The 22327-nt window shown below is 47.0% G+C and overlaps 3 protein-coding genes and 1 non-coding gene across 5 annotated transcripts; 1 reads left to right on the plus strand and 3 right to left on the minus strand.

Moving 5' to 3' along the window:
• Positions 1-750: 750 nt before the first annotated feature.
• On the minus strand, positions 751-4474 carry LOC135400024 (17-beta-hydroxysteroid dehydrogenase type 6-like). The gene is made up of 6 exons (XM_064631766.1): positions 4152-4474; positions 2704-2907; positions 2454-2636; positions 1659-1791; positions 1047-1229; positions 751-986 (listed from the first exon to the last, which is right to left on the minus strand). Exons 1-6 carry the CDS (start codon positions 4390-4392, stop codon positions 821-823), a joined length of 1110 nt encoding a protein of 369 aa, XP_064487836.1. The 5' UTR covers positions 4393-4474; the 3' UTR covers positions 751-820.
• Positions 4475-6253: 1779 nt separating this feature from the next.
• LOC135400025 (short-chain dehydrogenase/reductase family 9C member 7-like) lies at positions 6254-9742 on the minus strand. Its single transcript, XM_064631767.1, has 5 exons — positions 9429-9742; positions 8333-8536; positions 7597-7779; positions 7236-7368; positions 6254-6874 (listed from the first exon to the last, which is right to left on the minus strand). Exons 1-5 carry the CDS (start codon positions 9640-9642, stop codon positions 6406-6408), a joined length of 1203 nt encoding a protein of 400 aa, XP_064487837.1. The 5' UTR covers positions 9643-9742; the 3' UTR covers positions 6254-6405.
• A 1252-nt stretch (positions 9743-10994) lies between these two features.
• On the minus strand, positions 10995-11066 carry Trnam-cau (transfer RNA methionine (anticodon CAU)). Its single transcript has one exon. It is a non-coding gene; the product is annotated as a tRNA-Met (tRNA).
• Positions 11067-11287: 221 nt separating this feature from the next.
• Positions 11288-21837, plus strand: LOC135401444 (uncharacterized). Of its 2 annotated transcripts, XM_064633858.1 has the most exons (3): positions 11288-11699; positions 12034-12187; positions 16903-21837. In XM_064633858.1, exons 2-3 carry the CDS (start codon positions 12087-12089, stop codon positions 18437-18439), a joined length of 1638 nt encoding a protein of 545 aa, XP_064489928.1. In that variant the 5' UTR covers positions 11288-11699; positions 12034-12086; the 3' UTR covers positions 18440-21837. The 2 variants fall into 2 exon arrangements, with proteins under 2 accessions (XP_064489928.1, XP_064489929.1); XM_064633859.1 differs by lacking the exons at positions 11288-11699; positions 12034-12187 and adding an exon at positions 13800-14101.
• Positions 21838-22327: the final 490 nt, after the last annotated feature.

Raw genomic sequence — 22327 nt, forward strand, 5'->3', positions numbered from 1 at the left:
TGCAATACATATGCTCAATGTATGTAACTATGTGTTGTATATCACGAAGCATTATGCGAAGTAATGAGAAAACAAACAGCTCACAAGTCAGGCGATCTCGCGATCTCTCAGCGATCTCTCTACCTTCCATTGCCTGTTGCGTACAGACGAAAAAAATCGTTGCTGGAGAGTACCTACCGCACTTCTACCCGCCATAATCTCCAAATGAGGCCGTAGGAGGAAAAATCAAGGGTGATCATACAGGCGTTCTCACAGTACGGCAACCAGGGGGCACACTGACGTACACGAACTGCCTTGGCGAAGATGTCCCAAGGTCTTCGCATGTTACGGACTTCTGCTTCCTTATTGTCAGAAACCACAGCGCCCAATTGCTGCAGTATACTTGCTGCTTCTGCAGTTTGCTTTACCTGTAAATGTCATCATTGAACTTGTACCTACTATAATTCACCATTTGTAGACTGCGTGCTACCGCCTCAATTTAGTTCGGGACCATGAAGGGGTATCATCACTGATACGGAGGGCCTGGTTCTGCACATGACTGGAACACGCGACTTCAAGATATTGACGCCCAATATTGACAAATACTGACAGTGCACCATGTAAGTGCCTGAAGGACTAGAGTAAACGGGAGAATATTTGCGTTACGTGTATTAACACTGGATCGATCTCAAACTACTTCGAACTTGAGCGAAGTGCGCATATTTATAAGGATACCACTGCACAGGTGTTCACATTCAGGCAATACACACATGGTTAGGAATGTTCTTTCTTTTTTGCGTGCGAAATATACAAAAGACAGATAAGGATCTCCACTGATGAATTATCCAGATTTGGTGGTCACCGTCTTCACCCGGCACCGCGGCTGAAAGACGCTGTTAATGACTGTATCGACCACTTCGGTGGGCAGCAGTTCCAGGAACAGAGCCAAGATCATATCCGATCCTCCGCAACGATACCGAGCCTTAGGTGACGTGTCAGTCAGGGCACTGAAATAAGTACGACAACTAATGATTATGCAATACCGTCCATACAGCAGTTTAACGTACCAGTGGATTGCCCTCGAGATATCATTGAGGTTGACGTGCATGTACCGGTGAAGTCGCTTTGGAAGCAACGACTTGTAGGCGTCCATGTACGACGTGCCATACTCGTCCTTCACGCTCTGTGGAACACGGCTCAACAACTCCATGATTCCAATCCTGACATTTTCCGGTTCCGTGACTCGGGTCCTGCCAAAAGTGATGTAGGTTTTCCAAATAAAATTGTTCAGCTCTTTAGCCGGAATTGACTCTACACGGTTAAGGACTTTGATAAGCGCTTCTGCTCTGCTCTGTGGCAAGTCACGTACAAAATGAAAGTATGGGACGTTCAGCTTCGTTAGTTTGTTACTTAGCGCATAATGTCAAGTCGAGCACGTGCAGGAATAGCCATTTCCTATAGCCTGGAACAAAATCCTCATCAGTCCTGTCTCAACGACTTGACTTGTTGACATGAACTTGCATTGGAGCCTCTACCACTGTGGCGTAGCCTCATTTTCTTTACAGCTTTATTTTAACTACAGCTTTACAGCTAACTTTACAGCTAACGCGTTCTCCCGTAAACGTACTGAAAACATATGCCTAATAAGAAAAATGAATAGTGCCTCTGATGTTGCCCACCTGTATAGCATAGGTTCGATAGTGCTGACCCCAATGTGCCACTTGCAGAGCTCCCTGCGTAGACCGTCCCCTATGGAACAGAGGCCGGCGCTGGCAGCACTTGCTGCAACTATTCCGGGTATGGCATGGCGACCTGTCAGAAGTATTTTCTGAGCTCAGTGAGGTGACCCCCATGGAATAAAACGAGTTCCTGCCATAAGAACGACGAGTACAAGCGGCCTACGGAGACTCACGCGAATCCACTGTTCCGCGCACATTTGAATAATCCTCCACTCTTCAAAAAGAGGCCATCGGAGTGCGAGGGAACGTCGTGACGTAACGCAGTCCCCGGGCACGTGACTCGTGACGTAGAGCGAAACAGCGGCGCGTGAGCTGAGAAAGATAAAGAAACAAGAAAAAAGGCACCGGAAGTTCCCCGCGTCACGCGAGGATCGTGTCGACCGTACGCAGATACTTCCTCTTCCTACAGTTTTTTTTTTTTTTTGTATATTTGATTCTGCTGTTATAATATACACTGCAGAGCGAAACTATCTTCCATGGTGGCTCCCGGTGGTGGTGGACAGCTTCACGAATGAAACATGGTTTCGGGACACGTTAAATGTCACCTCATTATTCCTTTAAGGCAGGCAGTATTTTTGGCCGTCATAACTTTTGCACGAATAACAAGGAAGAAAAAAAAATGAATGCCCGTTTCTGCTTTTCGTTGCCTCTTTTTTTAACGTCAGTTTCGGCCCTCCATTTTTGCGCAACATTATAACATCGCAGCACATAATCGCGTCGATACCGGCACATTACCGTGGACGCCGGACATGACGACGATTCGACCCCTGCTTCTTCTCAGGAGGGGTATCCCTTCTTTGATGAATCTTAGTGTGCCAGACAAGTTCACGTTCACTACCCATCTGATTTCATCGTAAGACATCCACTCCACTTCGCCGTAGTTCACCACACCAGCGTTAGCAACGATGCCCCAGAGGTCTGAAACAAATCGTACAGCAAAATCACCAGTCCTGAAGTGGGACATGCTGTAACGCACTTGACATACCTCTGTCGCCTAGTTGAGCGGTTACAGTCTTATAAGCGTGGATAATACTGTCTTCCTCAAGGTAATCAATCGGCACAATGGTTACGTGGAGTTCCTTTAAGATGGCGGCTCCATCAGAATTTGGGTCTAGACAGCCAGCAAACACGTCGAAACCGTGCTCGTGTAGTCGCCTTGCTGCATGCAGACCTATGCCACTGTCGCAACCTAAGGTGGAACGTTGAAAAAAAGAAAAAATCACTTCACTGTTCACCAAGGTCCAGTTGAAGTCGACGCTGGTAACACATTCTCGAAATTTGGTTCATTCATAAATGAAGACCGGTTCTCTTGGACAAGTAACCGTGTATTCACACGGGCGACATCCTCACGGAATACTCTAGTGGAAGAAAAAAGCGTAAACACTGCTCACAGAGCCGAAGTTCCGCCCTGTGTTATGTTAAGCATTCACACGGTGCGGAATATTGGGAGTGTGTACTGCGGATTTAGCAGACGACACTTAGCAGACGACGCCGTCAGCGTGTTTCCCTTCGGTCTGCTACGGAATATCTTGTGGCTGTGCAGCAGGACATTCCACACGGCTAGTAGTGTACGTGAAGACACAACGTTGAGCAGACATGTACGTATCTTGAGTATTGTATTTGAAATGCAGTAATTTAAATACTTTTCTTTCAGTATTTTGTATCTTGCTAATTCCTTTTCAAGAAATGTATCTTGTAATCTAATTTAAATACTCTTTCAAGTATTTTCTACTCAGTATTTCAATTACTTTCTGGCTCATAGCCTCGTGAGGATTTTTTTCCGAAGTGCCCTGACGTTTTTCTTGTCCTCATCCTACCGATGACAGGTCAGCTCAGGGCAGTCAAGAGATGACGTCACAATTTTTGCTCTCTTGATTGTTCTCTTTTGTTCTCCATCTCAGGATGGAGCCCCACACGAAGGCTGCGCCTTTACTTCCTTTGCCTTATCTGAGGCCCTATTTCGAAGGCGTTGCCGAAACAGAGAATAACGGCTATAAAGACTATCGTGGTGTCTGTTCTTTATGACGAGTACGAAAGTATCTTGTGAGTATCTTAATTAAGTTTTCAAGTATTTAGTATTTTACTCTAAATACTTTTATTCGTAAGTAATTTGGTACTGTATTTCAAATACATTTTCGCTGATGTACTCCAGATCTTATTTCAAATACTTTTTTTGCGGTATTTTGTACATGTCTGACGTTGTGCGCTCGCGTGACAGCAGAAAGCTATGACGCTTTTCGCATCTTCCGCTTCTGGGGGAATGTCGCTGGTGGTGGGAATGGTCTGGAATGTTGCTCGTGTGAATACACGGTACGCGGAATATGTATGGCAGGTAAATGTTTCGAATAAATGCGGTGAATTCACGCGCTACATGAAGTTTAATTTCCACGTGCAATGATCTAAGAACTCTCGAAAGAGTTCCAACAAAGATACCTGTGATGAAGACTGTAGGGTCCTTGAGTCGAACTTCTTTCCGGTAACGTCGGTCGATGCAGTCGGCAAGGTTGTACCCGACGACCAGCGCGAAGAGAACGTTCGACACCATGCTAAGCATATAGCTCAGAACCGAAGTAACGTTTAGGACAATGAAGGTGAGACACGTGATCAAGATCATGCCCATGAGGCGCTCTCGGGCGCCGCGAAAGTCCTCTGTACTTCGACTTGGAGTCGCCATGCCTGGAGCTCAATCCGACGGAATGTAATCCGACGGTGATCTCGAGAAGCACAGCCGAGCTCGAGCGTTGCGCACTTCAACTTCGTCGCCGTGAACGAATAGCCCAATTTTTGAAAGTCGGCCCCTTCAACAATGTTTTCAACAAACAACACTTCTGCGCAACCAAGGTATAGAATAAGGATTTATTTCATCGTATGCGAGACGACTTACGCGTACAAGCGATCGTTCTAACAGTCTTCGTCGTCGTCGAATAGTCTTTCTTATTGCGTATGTCCACTACTCCTGAAAATCCAAAGGAGCATTGGGGTGGTAGAAACATCAAAAGGAGCAAAGGTAATTGGCTCGAAACTCTGTCTTATTCGTCAAGCTGTCATTCGGGAGTCATCATGCAAAATATTTTCGCTGTGCGGCGTAATGTGAATCAGCAATCCAATTTACAAGAACGGAGAAAGCAGCCACGGACGGTCGACACGATCCTCGCATGACGTCAAAGGTCCACGTGTCTTTCTTCTTTTTTGGGAGTTTGGGGTGCTCAAAATGTGGCAACACGGCCTAGCACGTCAGGTCACGAGACAGTTGTCATACGAACAACAGTGCTCAGAAGCTAACGGTTTTAGCCGCCTGGATCACGCCAGGGGCATCGCGGTCTTCGGCTTCGGGTTCCGTCGTCTGCTAACACAACCCAACTCTCGCAACCATTGCGGTGCGGATGTGACGACACCAGTTGGGCTACTCGGGATCGGGCAAATGTAACAAAAAAAAACAAAAGAAATGCCACGAAGTGACCACCCGAATTCCCCACTTGTTTCTTTCTTCGCTGTTCCCACGCCGCTTATACGCGCAGGTGTACGTCACGTGTCACGGGAACCGGCTACGTCACGAAGTACCACCCCCTTCCCCAACTACTGGCTCCGCTGTTTCCACGCTACTCCATGACCTTACCTGCTAATTGAATTGCTGATTGAAATTATATTGTAGTGCCGACATATGTATCCCCTGAGGCTACCCGACTGAATGACACTATATTCAGTGACACCTTAAGTCTTATAATTGGGACCGCCTGCTCATCCGTGCCCGTGGAAGGCTCCTGCGATTGGCTACGATGTAGTGCCGGCTCTCTGTCTCTCCCCAGTCTCCAATTGGCCGCGCCGCACTACATCCGCGCGCGCGGAGTGATTCCTGTGTGGGGGCGGGGCAAAGTGTATGACTTATGTTGTCACTGAACTGTTGTTATGTGTATTTAATGGTACTCACGAGAACATTATCGTACATTCTGTCGGTTGCTCAGATTGATATGATTGGGAAAGTTGGTATCTAACTCTCAACAGACCTCGAAAGTGCCTTCGGGCATCTCGGGAACCTCGGGGACCCCGGGAAAGAAAATTGGCCCGATTCCGCCCGGTTATTCCCCCCGAACTGACCCAAGACCAATTCCGGTTAAACCCGATTTCACCCACAAAGGTCGCCACGTGTAACACTTGTAAGGAGGGGTCACTTACGTTCCCAACAATCCACCCATGTGTATGTCGTCGGGGATTACCGCTGGTACAGTCAAAGTCTTTTTAACGAAAATATCACTAGTGCGAATTTTTTTTTGCTGTCCCCTGAGTTTCGTTGTGAAGGAGTTTGACTGTATAGACCACGATCCCCGCAAAAAAGAAGAAAGAGAGAGAGAGATCAGGAAAGGACTTTAGAGAAGAGGAGAAACAAAAACACCCGATAACACCCGAAGGCACAGTTATCGCCAGATTTATCCCCGAATTAGATTTAAAAATAGCGCCAATTTTCTACCCCCCCCCCCCCGAATCTCGAAAAAGTCACTCCCTATTTATAGTGTGGGCCCAATAAAAGAGAATTTTTCCGTTTCATATTATTTTATTGTAATTTCATCCCTTTGCACCATCAGTCCATATTATATAGTTTCGTCTTCTTCTCGCACGCTAAGTCACCGCTGCCAAGGACAAAACAAAACTCCGGGACGCCATCGTGGCTGCACAATTCCCCCATGGCAGGTCACAATACCTTGCCCGGCTGCAGAATCGGTGGCGTACTATACAGGCTTACGGGTCTTAGGATACGGCCGAGTTCAGGTGGCGTCTCAGCGCTGCATACCGATACACGCTTCAGTGCCGTGCGCCTAACTGTGATGTTACCCGTGACACTCACGCTCGGCAGGAACTGTTTGACGAGAAAGAAGTCGCGCAGTTGTTGCGGCGCCGACTCCAGCATTAACCAGGTCAGAAACTGGCGCATGCTACAACACTGGTACCTATGGTTCGTCTCTCTGTTCAAGAGAGATCTTTCGACGGCAGCAGCCACTTCGCTTATATTGGCACGCGCAAATCGCTTCAGCCTCTTCGGGTATAGAAAGTGGTAGGTATTCAAGTAGGCACCGCCGTATTCTTCTTTGACGACGCTGGATAACCTGTCGATGACTGCCGTGAGAGCTGCGCTGATGTTGTTGTGGTCCATGATACGTGTCCTGCAGGATTGAAACTAATGATTGATGCGGATCGCCATGCCTGTTGATTGTGCAAAGACTGCCATATGTCGCAAGAACTATGAAGGATATTAATATAAGCAGAATGGGAGCACTCTTGGACAGAATACCTCGTCTGTCCTTTGTCTGTGGCTTTCCATGACATTGCTTTTGACTCCGACGCCGTGATCGGTTAAGAAAGGTGCGTTCTTGTTTTCTCGACTACTGTTATTTCTGTTTCGTGAGGCATTTTGTTGTTTTGCAACACTTGATGCCATTTTTATAGGATAATATGAAGAGCTGTATATTTATAACGTATGAAAACACTGCAGCGCTATATTGTTATCATTTGATTATTTCCTACCTGTAGAAAGCTGGTTCTATCGTACAAACTTGAACTTCAAACTTTAAGAGCTCTCGTCGTAGTCCGTCCGCAAACTGCGACAGCGTAGCAGCTGTAGCAGAAGGCACGACCATGCCCGGTATGACCAACCTGCCTGCAGTCAAACATCTGTTATAGCATCTAAGGAATTACTTTGACAGTTCGTATTCTCGATCAGCCCTGAGGGATCCCTGGTCCCTTTCAATGGCCTTGGCAGCGCTTCCTGCACGTGCAGCGAGCGTGTCCCCCAATGCATTTGCAAAGGCTACTAAGGGGACCCCCTCGAAGCCTGGGGGAACCCTCAGGGCAGAGCAAGAATACCGAGCGTCTGTAGATTCCTAACCATGAAGTCCCGTAAGGATAACTATTCTTCCGCGGCTCTTCTTGACCTCAGAAATTCCTTCTTTGATGAAGCTAATTGTGCCGGCAACGTTGACGTCCACCAACCAACGCAGTTCCATGGGCATCAGCCACTCAACCTCGCCGTACGTAGTCACTCCAGCATTTGCAACGATGCCCCACAGCTCTGCAAGACAATAGTGACATCGGAAGGTCACTGGCACGATAACAAAATCATGTCATTATGCTGCAGCCACGCTAAGACGTCGTCACTATAAACTAACCGCCATATTCTCGTTCCACCCTCAGTGATCCTCAGAGCCTAGTCCGCTTCAAAGGACCCTCTCTTTCGGCCGAGTTCTCGTTCCACCCTCGGGGGTCCCTAAGGCCTCCTAAAGCCTAGTGTGCTTCGAGTGTCCTCCCTTTGATTTTCGAAGCGCACTCTACCGCAGCGCCTTCCCTTGCCGTTCCCTACACTCAAGGGCGCACTGGACCACAGTCACCAGCCCCTTTGAGCGTCCCCAGTGGGCTCCAAACAGAGTGAACTACGGCGATATTGTCGTCGAGTGTCGCCGAGCACAAGAGGAGACAATTGGATTGTACAACAGAGACCGTTGCGTGACTGACGCTCTAAGAGAGTGTCCCTTGGGCCGCACTTGGCTCTAGGGTTCCCTGAGGCGAAACTATGACAATAAGGCTATCACAAGCCGTAAATGCGTTGCAGAAGAACGGTGACTTACCCTTCCCACCTAGAATGTTCTTAACTTTGCTGTAGCCCTTCACTACAGTGTCCAGTTTAAGATAATCGACATGAACAACGTTTGCGTCCTTATCCGCCAGCGTTATGGCACCCTCAGATCTGACGTTGAGACATCCTGCGAACACGTCGAAGCCCTTTGCAAGCAACGACTCCGCGATGCAATATCCCAGGCCGGCATCACATCCTGCCAAAAACAATGTTAGAACTTTTTGCTTGTGACAGGCACTCCCATAGGCCTTCTTCTGTTATGATATTTTGAGTGCAACTACGGACTAATAAAAATATATAGTAGTTCTGCTTCGTATTATAAATCATCCTCGCTCAAAGACCCAGTACAGTTCAATAAACTTCATTGTTTCGGACTCTCCGAGACTACCCCACGTCACTGCGGGAGTTTGTCTCCTATCTGCAGCCGCACGTACACTTTCCCTGTCTCCGCTCCCCGCCCCACATTCAAAGGCTGCCAGCATCTGTGGTACGGAGACGGGTGGCAGAGTGCGTGCAATATCACGTCATACCTACCGTCACCTGCAATAAATATTTCGACACTTCCTCGTCACGTGGGGAATAATTCTGGAGAATGCAATGTTCATTGCATGGAAAATGTGTATGAATGACACGTGGGTTACAATAGCATAGTCGGTATGGTTATATATATACCGGGTGTTTCAGCTAAATTCCCGGGACCAGCCGCGACAAAACATGTAAACCGAAACCAATTAATTGCAGCAACAAATGACCCGCTTCGGTGGCAGATGTTTCTCTAAAAGGTTTGCACTGAAGGTCCCAAAAGGGGTAGTACCCATTTTAATGCTGACAGCGCACTGTTTAAGTTATGTTTTTTTACCAAACTCATTTCAATTTTATTCAAATAATGAGCGCCTCCTACTCATTCACACGGTGCGTAGCTTGTTCGTTGATTGGTGCACCCGTTCGCGAATTATTTAGCCCGGGGATTTAACCGAAACACCCGGTATATGTATGGCTATATTCGGTACACAGTTCGGTATGGCTCTGTGGACACGATATTTAGTCCTGCAAACTTAGTACAGGACGTTGCATGACTTCGCACGTACCGGTTATGAAGACCGCCTTTCTGTCCACTGGAAGGTTGGTGCTGAGGTAAGCCTTTGACAGTCGATAGTACGTTAGTCCCACCGCCAACGATACGATGATGCTGCCCACCATGGCAAGTAAGCTCATTAGGACCGGACTCAAAGCGGTAGTGATGACCAGGAACATTGTAATAAAGACAAATATGACCAAGGGTCCTTGGAGTTGACGGGACATGGCTGCGCTACCCGGCGGCGGCTTTGGGATGCCACGTTTCAGATTGGAACTGAGATGTTCCGATTCATGCTTGTGAGCTTCTTCTTCTTCTTATGGAGAAACTGCACTGCACTGCACTCTGCACTTCTTCTTCTTCTCCCTCCAGCTCAGGCCAGAGCAATAGCCGTTAGCCACTCGATTGGCCAGGGCTAGTCGTGACGTAACACGCGTATCGGTGCAACGGATCACAGGGGCATGCGCACTGAGTTTACGTTCTTCTTCTTCGTCCCACGGAGAATGGCCATTAGTCACAAGGGAGATCGGCCTGCTGTCCGCGCAACAACCGTCGATCATCATCGCTTTCTTCCTCACACGCGCAGAGTAACCGTGATCCATGAAGGGCCAATAGACCTTTTAGAAAAGAAAGCGCCACCTGTGTCACGCAAGGGCTCATGGGAACTTACAGCGCCGTGAAGCATTACGAGACGGCCAAAGGCGGAGGTATACATGAAGAACAACAACATTCCCGATGTGCGCAGTAGCAGCGTCAGCCGTAGTAAATCATAACCGAAGGACCGAAGCAGACGACAGAGCAGTGTCGCTCAAAGTTCCCATGCTGCTTTGCGACGCGCGCTTGGTGGCGCGCGCATCTTTTTAAGATAGTCTATTGGCCACGGCTAAAACGGAACTATTTAGAATCAATATATCCGTATGAGTAACTACATTTCTCTGTCATTAGCACCAGACCACTACCAGTAACTACATGCACCAGCTCGCGTGGATCAGTGGTTAGTCGACCATGTCACGTCGAGACTACGAGGTACTCGGGTTGGAATCCTCGTGCCGACCGTGCTGTCTGGGTTTTTTCCTGGGTTTTCATCAGACGCTGGCAGACACTTCGGCACAATTCCCTTAGAAGTCGGCCCAGTCGCACATTCCCCCAGAGCGTTAGTCGTGACGTTGTTTAAGGTAATGGCAAAAATTGCACGGTCTGCAGCAGTAGCCTCCTTTTAATAGAAATGCGAATTTGTTCGCCTGCTATATGCGGTTCTACGGAGGTAGACTCCATTACACGTACTCAAGGAGCGTTCAAACTTAAGCTCAAAGTCAACCCCAAGGATGTAATAATAATTGGGTGTTTACGTCGCGAGACAACTGAGATCCCCCAAGGATGTGCCGTGCTCTTCTGCAACGATGACCTCTCAGCTAATGATGTTCGTTGGCAAATTTGTTTTCCACTTCAAGGTTTGTGATTTGTGAAATCGGTTACACATGATTCGCTCACCGCTTCCGTATCGTTTGCAGCAAAAAAAAGAAAAGCACAGGTGAAAAAATGCATATATCGACGAGAAGAGAGGGAAAAAAAAAAAACTTAGCAGAGCGTGGTTTCGATCCACGGACCTCTGGGTTATGGGCCCAGCACGCTTCCACTGCGCCACTCTGCTACGAAGTTTGAATGCTGCTAATAACAGTTATATGGTAGACTACATAATTGCTCCCCATTTGTTTTCTGTTTCATATTGTTTTAATTTAGGATTTGTCACAGATAAAATCGCCTTTATGCACCTTTTCTGTTCTGTACTTGAATGACACATCATTTTGTGTTGCGTGTTTCCGTTGTGATGGCGCCTTAGCAACGGCGTCGGCGTCAAGCATTGAATCCGACTCAAGGCGCGTTCAACTGGTTCAACTTGATTCAGAAAAGTTCCGATAATACACGACGGATATTCACATCGCGCGTCCACGTCTTCGCTGCGTAGGATGCCACTCCGAAAGCTTTATTATGTGCGAAGGTGTCAATGAACGGGTTGGTAGCTTGGTGCGAACACCAAATTTGGATGGAAACGAAAGTCTCCATTTCAGTCTGCCTAATATGTGCTGAGCCGTGAACAGTGGCGCGTGCATTTTGTAAACACAAATCTTTGCTCTTGAGAATGGGTGGCTGGCAAACGGAGTTGTCGAGAACTTGCAAGAGCGTCCCTGTGTTGTGGTTACGTGAGTGCGCGTTGGCTGCCGTCGCTGTACGTGTGCGAATGTTTACTTCTGTGACAGCAGCAATGGATTTAGACACTGCGTCGGTAGGTGTTATGTGCATTATTTGCTGTAAATTTTATCACTTCAACAACTTTTGCCATTGTCACCTGAGATGCACCGAATCGTTTCTTCAGCTTTAAAGCTTCTTGGTGTGTTGCGTTAGCTAAGGATATCAGTTATGATGTTATGCGTCACTCTTTGCTGATCCATTATTTTTGTGCGCTGAATATCATTTCCAAGTATTGAGTTTGAACAAGCTGTGCTCAGCGTTGTCCACATTTGCAGTGCACATTTTCGATTTGACGTTACAGTGCATTTGTGTGCAAACGCTCTGTTTATTTACGTGCAACGTTTTTGTATGTTTTCTTTTCCACGTAGGCACTCTCCCATAAAAGGTAAACAACAAATGACATCAGCATTGAAGGACGTAGATGTTGAGACCCAATACCAGAGGTTCACAACCAGATAACAACATGACAGTCTTGGAGTCCTTGAAAAACAGTGACTCTGAAACAACTTCCTCGAACAACAGGTTTGTGTTCTGTAGGTTTCGTTATACAGCCTCGATCAAACTTGCATGCAATGCATTCAGTTCAGCCAGTGCAACATTCAAACTGTGGACTCTGATGCAAATACCGCGTGACAAGATATAAAGCGGGTCGGCCCTAATAGTCTCATAGGCCACAACTTCCGTGTTGCACAGAAGTATGACTCAGGCTGTACTGCTTCACGACGGATGAGTGCGGACTTCTTGTGTACACAGAGGAGAGCGTAGGTATAGCGCTTTCTGCAGAGTGAACATTTTTGGTACGCACTTGCTAGTTAATGCATTGCTTGCTTATTTCTGGAGGAACAAATATGCAGCAGGGACAGCACGTAACACACTCGTAGCGTTAGCAGCGACGGCTTACAGTACACTACAGTGCAGTGTACTGACAGTGTACACTATTGTGCAGGCATAGTGTGCGATTGCTACAAGCTTTTGCGGAAGCATCTTGAAGGATTCCAGATAGTATCGGCTGCTCCGTGGACTTGAGTGTCTTTATTTGTGAAGAACAAAATGCAAAGTATCCTCAAAGTATATTATTACATTTTGGTTGTGTATGTCATGCAGTAACGTAGCTAGTTGAGTATTTTGGGTGGGGTCTTATATCTTAACTTTACATGCCGGAGAAGGATTTCACCGTTGTTTTCCCTCTCACAAATGCACTACTAAATGTACAATTTCTGGGGAAGGTTGACCCCCCCCCCCCCCCCCCCTCGTGCCTGCCACAGAAGACAATGCGACTCTGTTGTAGACAACCGCTTGGGAGATTTCACATTGAGAGCGTCCGCAGAAAGCGATTGTGGACGGGAGCCCGCTGAAGCGTGTTTCTGTTTCATTGTATGTTGAGTTCATGTGTCTTATCAGAGTATACACAAAAGGGTGGCACACGGTTCATTACGGCCAGTGGCGGATCCCGGGGGGGGGGGGGGGGGGGGGTGATCGCCCCCTCCCTCAAAAAGATGTCAGTTTATACATTGGATTTCCCTCTCTCCCTTCCTCCACTATGTGCTCCGACAAAGAACCCCCTCCCCCCCCAAACCAGGGGTTTGGATCCGCCCCGGAACCGTCTTGATCCGCCCCTGGTAACGGGAGGCTAATAGAGGCTCGCTATTACCACCACTGTACCACGGTGGTTCTTTTCTCATTGAGAGGGTCCTACGCTCCTTGTACAGTGAAACCTCCCTAGCACGGACACCTATTGGGCCAGGATTATCTGCCGAAGGGGGATGTCCGTATACGAGAGGTATTGAAGCAAGAGCATTAAAGCCTGCCGGGGGCGGGGGGGGGAACCCAGCTGTCCACCGCAGGGGAGTGTCCATAATGGAAGGCTTCACTGCACTAGAAACAAAATTTTGCCCAAATATGAGATGAGCCCTCTCTACAACCCCACCTCTGCAAAGCCATTTATAGGTCATCATACGGCTCACGTCAGTGAACACGTAATCGCTGTACGCCTCATTTCGGGAAGGCCCGCCTTCCAAAATTAGCCTAAACAGGAAACGAATGCAAGGCGCATCACATTTGTTCATTGCGAGGGCAAGCCCGGAGCCCAGAGACGCTCTTGAGGGGAAGGCCTCTATAAATAGGTGCCCAGGACTGACATGTATGGTGAAAGAATGCGCCTTGCACGGTGAAACTGTGCCCCATGTTTGCGTCCTGTCCCAGAAGCAAAAGAGGTGGAGGGCTATATTTGTCCGGAGTTGGCATTTTCGGCGTTTGGTACTACGGCAACGCAGCGCCGGGCTCAGGTGCTCCCGCGCGAAGTGGTTGCGTCGTTTTTCCCCCGTTGGTGATCGTCATGGGAAAAGTGTGTGGTTGCGTCGTCGTCGTCGCCGTTTTCCGGAGGTGTTGAAATCGTGCTGTTTGTTTGCTTGTTCAGGATGCTGCGACGGCTCACCTGTAAGTTCGTACGCTGTACTTTTTTTTCTTCTCTTTTTGTCGATGCGCGAAGACGATGCGCGTTTCGTCCGCGTTAAGGTGTTATTTTTGGGGCGAAATCGGATACGTTCGTTGGGAAACGCGGTGTGTGTGTGACTGTTTCTTTATGGGCTAATTTTCTTTGTGGTCCCCAGATGTTCTTCGATTTTAAGCGCACTTGTGAGCTCGCGTGTTTGCCCGCGCGCGCGATTTTGCACGGTAAGCAACGTGCGAGTGGCGGGTCCGTCTGCACTACATGTGAATTTCGCTATGCTGTGACTTCGAATTTTCCAATATTCGATGTACACGCAGGAGTTCGGTATATATACACTTGGATTGCTTATACATTCCTGGAGTGATGTTCCCTTTTTTATTCCTCCCCTTTTTTTTCGAGTATCTTAATTCCTTTACTCAGCGGGTCTCGTGACTTTTCCATAATCCTGATGATGTGAGTTCGAGTCCTACTGCTGGCTAACCTTTTCAGTGGCTCTCATCGTTATCTTCCATGAGGTTTTTTGGCGTGATATGTGACTTGGGTCTCTGCCGTTTCGCAATCTCCAGGTATTCCTGGTTCGCCTTTAAAAGAACTGAGTGCACCATGACACAAAGATTATGTCATCACCCATTACGACCTTTTAGAAGGTTTCGCAAGTTTCGCACTCCGAAGTTTACCGTTCTCGATGTCTGTGCCACGTTCCCGAACAGGTGCTCGGGGTCTTTTCTTGTATGCTCTTGTCGGAATCTAAAGCGCAGTTCGTGCACAAAAGGGTGCATGGAGAAAATTGCTCTGTCAGCCCAGCTGACGCGTATGCTGGCGTTGTGCCTGGAGTTGATGTCCTTCTGGATCCGTCCATAATGACGTGCCAGAATCGTGTGTCGAAACGCGACAAGGACAAAGTTGTCTTACAGTACGACTGGGAAGCCCTCATAATAGTAGTTCCCGTCGTCTTATATTGAACTGTATTATGAAGCTAACCCCATTTTCTAAGGTTCATCATTTGGTTGCTACAGCACGATGCAAGCGCAACAAATTTTTGTTTAGCAAGCTTCGCAGAAGAATAAGTATAGTTAGCGCTTCTTCGTGAAGTCAGTCAAGGGATTGTTACTTTCCCAAAGGAAACTGGTGTTCAACTGGCGTGGAACCAGTGGACAATCCAGGTTTACCACACTATATTTTCCCATATCTTTCGGAATCATACAGATAGCCTTTAAAACTTTTTTTTCTTTAATCATTCCTTATCGGCAATGTCCGATCCGTCCAGGACAGCACGCCACCGTGCGTCTTGTATAGTAGATCGATAGTTGTTGTAGACGGTCGGCACTTTATGCCCGTGATGAAGTGTTTGCACCAAAATAGGGTATCATTCGAAGGGGAATAAACAGAGAGTCCACACTATCTCTTCCAGCTATTTATACGTGCGGCGTCTTTGAGGCGGTAAGGAAAATGAGCCGGAAGAGAAGTTTCTCTTGAGCTTCGACTCCACTAAAGGAAACCCCTCTACCAAAAATACGTCCACTTCGTCTGAATCACTCTCGCCCTGTGAATCGTACCAGCTATGTCGAGAGATGCACATTCCCCACATCTCTCACGCCTCTTAACGTCACTGACGCGACTACGATTTTTTTCTTTCTTTTTTTTTTACAAGAAGAACTCGTTCTTGAACACTCAACCAAAGTTTTAGGTCGGCAAGCAAGCCGTTTCTTCACGAGAGAACGAAGTACCGAAGGCGACGTACCACGGGGTGCGGTGGTAGGGATGGTGTCGTGCGGAGAAACCTGTCCGTGAGGCGCGACTACGTCACCTTCGTCGTCACCGCATGATTCGCCCGACGCAGCCGACGCGGTCGACGCTCTTTTGTGCAAGGAAGGTGGAGAAGAGGTCTGGAGCGCGATTTTTTTTTTTTTCGTGCACGAGTTTTTCGACAGGAAGAACCGTATAAAAAAAAAAAAAAGTGCGGTTCCCGGGAATTTTTATGGTCCCTTTTAAGGTGGCGTACAATAACGAGATTTTTCCATCCAAAAGGGGTGCCACCGATGCAACGGCCATGACGCTCTTACGGAATCCCCGCTCACTCTCTGTCTTCTGCCTGCGACTCGTAATCGCGACGTTAGTTGTGACGTCAGCAGCTTAGCCAATGGCGAGATCTACGCGCTCCCCTGGTGCGTCCTCGCGCGGAGCGTGCGTTATTCGTGGTGGCGCTGCAGACGCTTTTGTCCTCCACTCTTTCTGCAGTTTTCTAGCTTGTCCTGTAGGGAGCGCAGTTTTCACATCTACAAACCTTCTCAAGTTTTCACAGCTCTTTAAATACCTTGCTCTTCTATATCTGCAACAACGAATAATTAATGCGCTAATGAACTAAGTTTGGCTCGCCTGATTAGCACTACTCAGCTAAATCATGTGATCATGTAGATAACGTGAAAGTCTCATACTCTCATACTGAATCCAAGCCAGTAAAAATTTGTGAATATTTTCCTTTTTCTACATATAACAGTATGCATAGAGCATTGGATCGTAGGTCACTACTTGTATTTATTCATTCATTCATTCAAGATTGTAATTGAAGACTGATTGAGAGGATTAATTGGAAAATTGTAATTGAAGACTACCTCAGTTGGTTGTAAGAACAAAATGTGATGACTTTACCTTCTTAGGTGCAAGAGTTATGCATGTTGTGTACCTTGAGAGTACGATACGGCTCTTATTGATAACTTATTGTTTGCATTAATAACTCGTAAAGGAGCTGAAGTACAGGCATGACAATGCACATTATTTTTTGTTCCAGACCGCCAGTGTCTGATTTCCCATACTCCCAGAAGCTGTTCCACGTTGCAAATGGAACCTTGTACAGTGTGTTCTCACCGACGCATGGCCGGAGCTGCGGAATGAAACCGAACTTCCTCGGCCGCCAGCGAGGCTCCGCACGAGAATCCAGAGGACGAGGAAGACGGTCCGCGAACCGCTGCCTGAAGTTCCACAACTTCATTCCATCGGAGAGCATCACATCGGAAAAGGACGATGGCTGCCAAGACGACGTCTGGAAAGTCCACGCGGAGTGTCGTCTGCAAGAAGAGCACGGCACCAAGCAGATCATGGTCTCGCAGTGGTCGCTGTCTTCCGACCTACCGTCCAGCTCGAGAGAAACTAAATCACCAGTGCCTCCCCCTCTTCCTCCTTTGGTGACACAAAGCAAAGAAGAGCCAGAGCCGACCACCGAAGCCGCACTGAAGAGTGCGCCGTTTCCCGGCCTGTTTTCTAGTCTCCGACCCAGCGATCACTTGCCGAAAACGAGCGACTTTCTCGGCATCCAAGACGAGCTCTTCGGCGACTCCGGACTCGTGTGCAGCCCCACGCCGTACGGTTGTGATAACGGTGACGCCAGGGAGCGCTGTGCTACGCCTTCGTCCACGAACAGTTCCGTAGCTGAGAGCATCAAGGACGACCCCGAAGCCTTCCACAGGGTGCTCTCGAAGAAGCACCGCAGAAAGCCAGTTCAAACACGGAGAGTGATTCCATACAATAAGTACCTGTCCATGATGGAGGACGACGAGTGTCCACAGCCGCTGGACCTCTCTTTTAAAACAAGCAGGAAGGCAACAGCGGGTTCCGCCGGTGCATTTGTGAGTCCCAGCTTGTCCCCACTCGGGTCTGTTATTCGTGAGAGTGACTCCAGCGCGTCCCACCCGTTACCGGTGCCCCATAGGTTTCAGCAGTCCTCCAAAATGTTCCAGGAGAAGTCGCCGCTACAGGAAGCGCTGGAGGCCCCGCTGAATCGGCAGTCTTCTCCGCATTTTGCGTATCCAGTGCCTCACCACGCAGCCATGATGATGCCGCCGTACGCGCAGGGTACTGCGGTGCCGTTCGGACACGCCCTCTACAAGGTGCCTCCTTCGAGCACAGAGACGCAGCATTCTGCTATGCACTCGTTGTACTCAGGTTCTCCGGTGTCAAGCGCTGCTAGTTCAACGTTGTTGGCCGCCCTGCAGGACAGTAGCCAGTGCCAGGCCGGACCCAGCCGAGCGTCTCCGGACTTCCAGAGGTCATTGAGGAGGCCGAGCCAGAGGTCGCTGATTAAGCAGAAACTGGAGGATACCTTTAAGCAAAACGGGTTTTTAGTGAAAACGAAACAGGTGTCGGACGGTGATGCGACGTTCTGCAAGTTTCGACAGCTACGGAAATACACGCGGTACTACCTCAAGAGCTGGCATCACCATTTGCCGGCGGAAGTACACAAGCTCTGGAAGGGATTTCTTCCACCAAAGACACTTCCTGGTGGTCATGTGATGACAGAAGAGCCCAAAGAATCGCCAGAATCGCAGTGATGTAGAATACTCAAATTTTGTTCTTTGGAGAAGTTTTAAGCTTGTTATCGGAATGGTATTGTTTGTGCACAAAGAAGATTTAAGGAGTGCCGGAGGGTTCAGGAGTATATAAGGAGGATATATTACGCGCCGAGATGCCTATACTGGGATTACAAAATAACGGGCAGTCCTGTCACAGGGATGCCCTACTTTTAATTTTTTTAAAATATCTGAACACTTATTTTCGTGGGATGGTGAACCGGTAGTACACAAAAATTGACCTAAAGAATAGCTGCTGGCTCAGTAACGGCGTATATGCAAGATGTAGTCGCAATGTAGCTGCTCTTTCCCACCAGAACCTAAAGTGCCACTGCGGATGAAACAAATTATATTTATTTTATTTCGTATTTGAAATCAACTCAAAGACTCAACATAAAAAATATACCGGACTTCTTTTTTTTTTTTTTTTTTCTCTTTTAGAAATGTGTTATAAAAATGCTATCGGGGCATAGATGTCGTTTTTCAAGTTGAGTTATACGGCCATGCGGGCATCCTCTCTAAGAAAATATCTAACTACGAAATGACTAATTACCGAAAATTCATTAATGAACTCTTTATTTAGGGAATTCCGAGCAGGATGGGAGAGAATCCTCGCAGAAAGCCATTCTACGTTTAAAAACATCCTGAAAAACATCCTGAAACACCCACGTGCATTGAAATATGATATCCATAGCTCAATTTTGATATGCAAATGAACCGAAACCACAGTGACTGGAAGTGCAGGAAGCGCAACACCCATTCCACGTCGGAGGGCTATGTGCTTTGGAGCAATAAAGAGGATTGGAGTAGTTGCTGATCTACTAGCCAGATTAACTGCTTTCCTGCGCAGAGAAGCCTCTGTCCGCAAAGGTGATATGTATGCTCCTGGGGCACGCTGTTTAGGTTTCGGCTCACATGCTTAGCGGGATTCAGCGATGGATATTTCACGGTGTGCACTCGTTTCAGGATTTTTAAAAGATGCTACTAGAATGGCTTTCAAAGAGAATTGTCTCCCATTCTGCTATATCTCGTTTTTACCCAAAAATTTCTAATTAATGAGTTTGTTAACGAATTTTAGGTTTAACTTGACTGCAAAACCGACGTCTACGCTGCCCGCATTGCTAGGGCCGGTGAGGGGGGCAGCTGATAATAAGGGGGCTTCTGACAGCAGTGGGGGGGCTTTAGATTTACCCTGCCCTGGGCGCAAACTTGCCTCGCTACGGCTCTGCCCTGAAGTCTGGTAAAGAACGCACTTACATCTCGTGTACACTCTGTGCTTCCCTGTAGTCACTCTTATGAATCTTAATTTGTGTTTTACGAGTCTAACAAAACAGCAAAATGGAACTGTTACCACCTAAACTCAAGGAGTCACCATCCTTGTTTGACTTTGTTACGTTTGTGATATGGTTTTTAGTTAGATCATCTGCAGTTATTTATTGCCGGGTACTGTTGAGATTTTAATGTAAATGTGTGCCATTGTCCTGTCCTTTGTAGTGTGCACCACAGTGCTTGAAAATGCAGGGTGCTTGTGAAAGAACAGTAATATTATAGTACAACTTTTACATGTACTAATGGCGCTTGTATGACATATCTAGACATGCTAACTGAGCACCACATCTGTGAATATTATGTGCAATACATCAGTCATGAAGCAGCTTTACGATGTATCGGATATTTATTAACAATATTTATATTGCTGCAGCGGTTCGTTAAATGTGCTCCCCGAAGAGCGTGGATGTTTTTATAGGTGTAAACCTGAGGCTGGTCACTTAGTGATGGAGCAGGTTTTACTTATTGCCCTGTGCTTTAACCTGGAGCATAACTAGTCTCATTAATTAGTAATTGATGGATCTATGATTACACTTATGCATCTATATTTTGCTGCCCTTCCCAGCAGAGCTGTGGGAAAAGAACAAAATATACACCTGTGTGCCTTATAATGTTGAGAAATCATTTGTGTGGGGGCACTCGAGTTCATTTATGATGACTCCTGCCATGACAAAAATTTCACTGCTGCCTCTGCCTTTTAATCACCGTTAGCACAGCGCACATGCAAAATAATGAAGTGCAAGAACGCAGTGATTGCTACCATCATATCATCGAGAAACAAGAGTTGAACTATGTGACAGCGAACAGTGACGTTGTATGTAACTTACACCAGCCTCAAGGTTGAGGCATCAACATCAAGCATCATAAACAAACAACAGAAATTAACTGAATACCCCAGCAGGGACCTTTGCAGGCATGATGGGGACTGCATGTCTCCACGGAGAAAAAGAGGTCAGGATGTGGCACGTTGCAAACAAATTATCATTTCAGTTATTTTGAACACACATGATCATAGGTGTAGTGTGCAGCAAATCAATAGGATGTCACTTTATAACATATTTTCTTTTAATCCATTCTCCAGAGAAATGATCTACACTGGTCTGTCTGATATTGTGATTCTCATTGCAAGCCCATCATGTGTACTCGAAGCTTTGTTGCCGTTTATGCACCAAGTATAGAGCCTGAAGTTTTAGGGATTCTTCCCCAAATTTGCACCACGAATTGAAGGCTGCCTGTTTAAAGTGAAACCCGATTTTTACCTAGCAAATTGCCCTCACTAAGACATCTGTAGGAATGGACACTTAACTTGTTTCGCAGCAAATGCAGTTACATTTCCGTATGTACCAAACCAGTACAGTTAGTTTGAGTAACTGAGCCCGTTATTTCTGCCCATATTTAGGATACTGGAAGTTTTTCGAGCCGAATTCGTATAACTTTAGAGCACAGGTTCATTTACCCCCCCCCCTAATTTAGAAAAAAAAGATTTCCAGAAAACTTCAGACTCTAACCATGAACAACAAAGTACTTGTAAAAATTGCGGTCTGTGCACACTGCATGGTTTTCATTGGATCCTTTTTTTTTTTTGTACAGGCAAGGTTGTTGTATAACATTGGTTTGTTTGTGAGGTGATATATTTATTTCGTTCAGCAATATAACCATTTTTGAGGCATAGTATTTATAAGCATAGTGATGTGTTGTTACACTGCACTCAAATGGTTGTGCTTCAGCAATGTTTTATATTACGTGGTAACCTAGAGTGTCCTGCCCTTGGGTCGTCTCCTGGCAGTTAGGGTTTCTGTTTCTGTTTCTGAACAAAATGGATAGTGGTTCTAGTCACTTAAGGGGCCTTCGGTCGATTTACTTTGCAATAATGTTGCCCACGAAGGCGTTCCCCCACCTCCCCTGTATATCTTGTTTTTAGACGTACAGCTTTTAATTGCCAATAACTTTACCCGCGAATAGGCTTTGTAGTTGTACAGATTATTTATATATTGGTGATTGTAAATATACCTACGTGGTAAGAGCAAATAAATGTTGTTAGTCTTTGGTTACATCGAGACCTTACTATATGTCGGTCATCAATGCACGAGAATAACCGAGCTCACACCCCATTCAGTACAACAGTAATAGGTAAGTCCTCACATACTTTCAGGTTTCCGACCAGTTAGATTGTGTTATGCAGCCCACATGATTGACATAACTTCTTTCCTAATGGTGTTAACAGAGAGCTCGAAGATACGCTGATGTCTAACATGACCAAGCTGACGTGGTTTATTCAGGTCCCCCCCTCCCCCCAGGGCATATCGGGGGGGGGGGGAGCGGGGGATATGAAGGTAAATAACTTTTATTTGAAGTATCTTACCAGTTTAGGTCTGAGACGGACAAACTTTGAGAGGGGAGGGGTAAAGTGATAGGAGTACAGAAACAGTCTCAATGAAGTGCAGCTTGTTCACAGGAGCCACAAGAAAGCTCATTATGTCAACTAGTTTACTGTTTAGGTTATCTACAAAATGAAGACACGTTGGATTGAGCGATCTGCTG

The sequence above is a fragment of the Ornithodoros turicata genome, chromosome 7, assembly GCF_037126465.1.
Source record: "Ornithodoros turicata isolate Travis chromosome 7, ASM3712646v1, whole genome shotgun sequence".
Lineage (NCBI taxonomy): Eukaryota > Metazoa > Arthropoda > Arachnida > Ixodida > Argasidae > Ornithodoros > Ornithodoros turicata.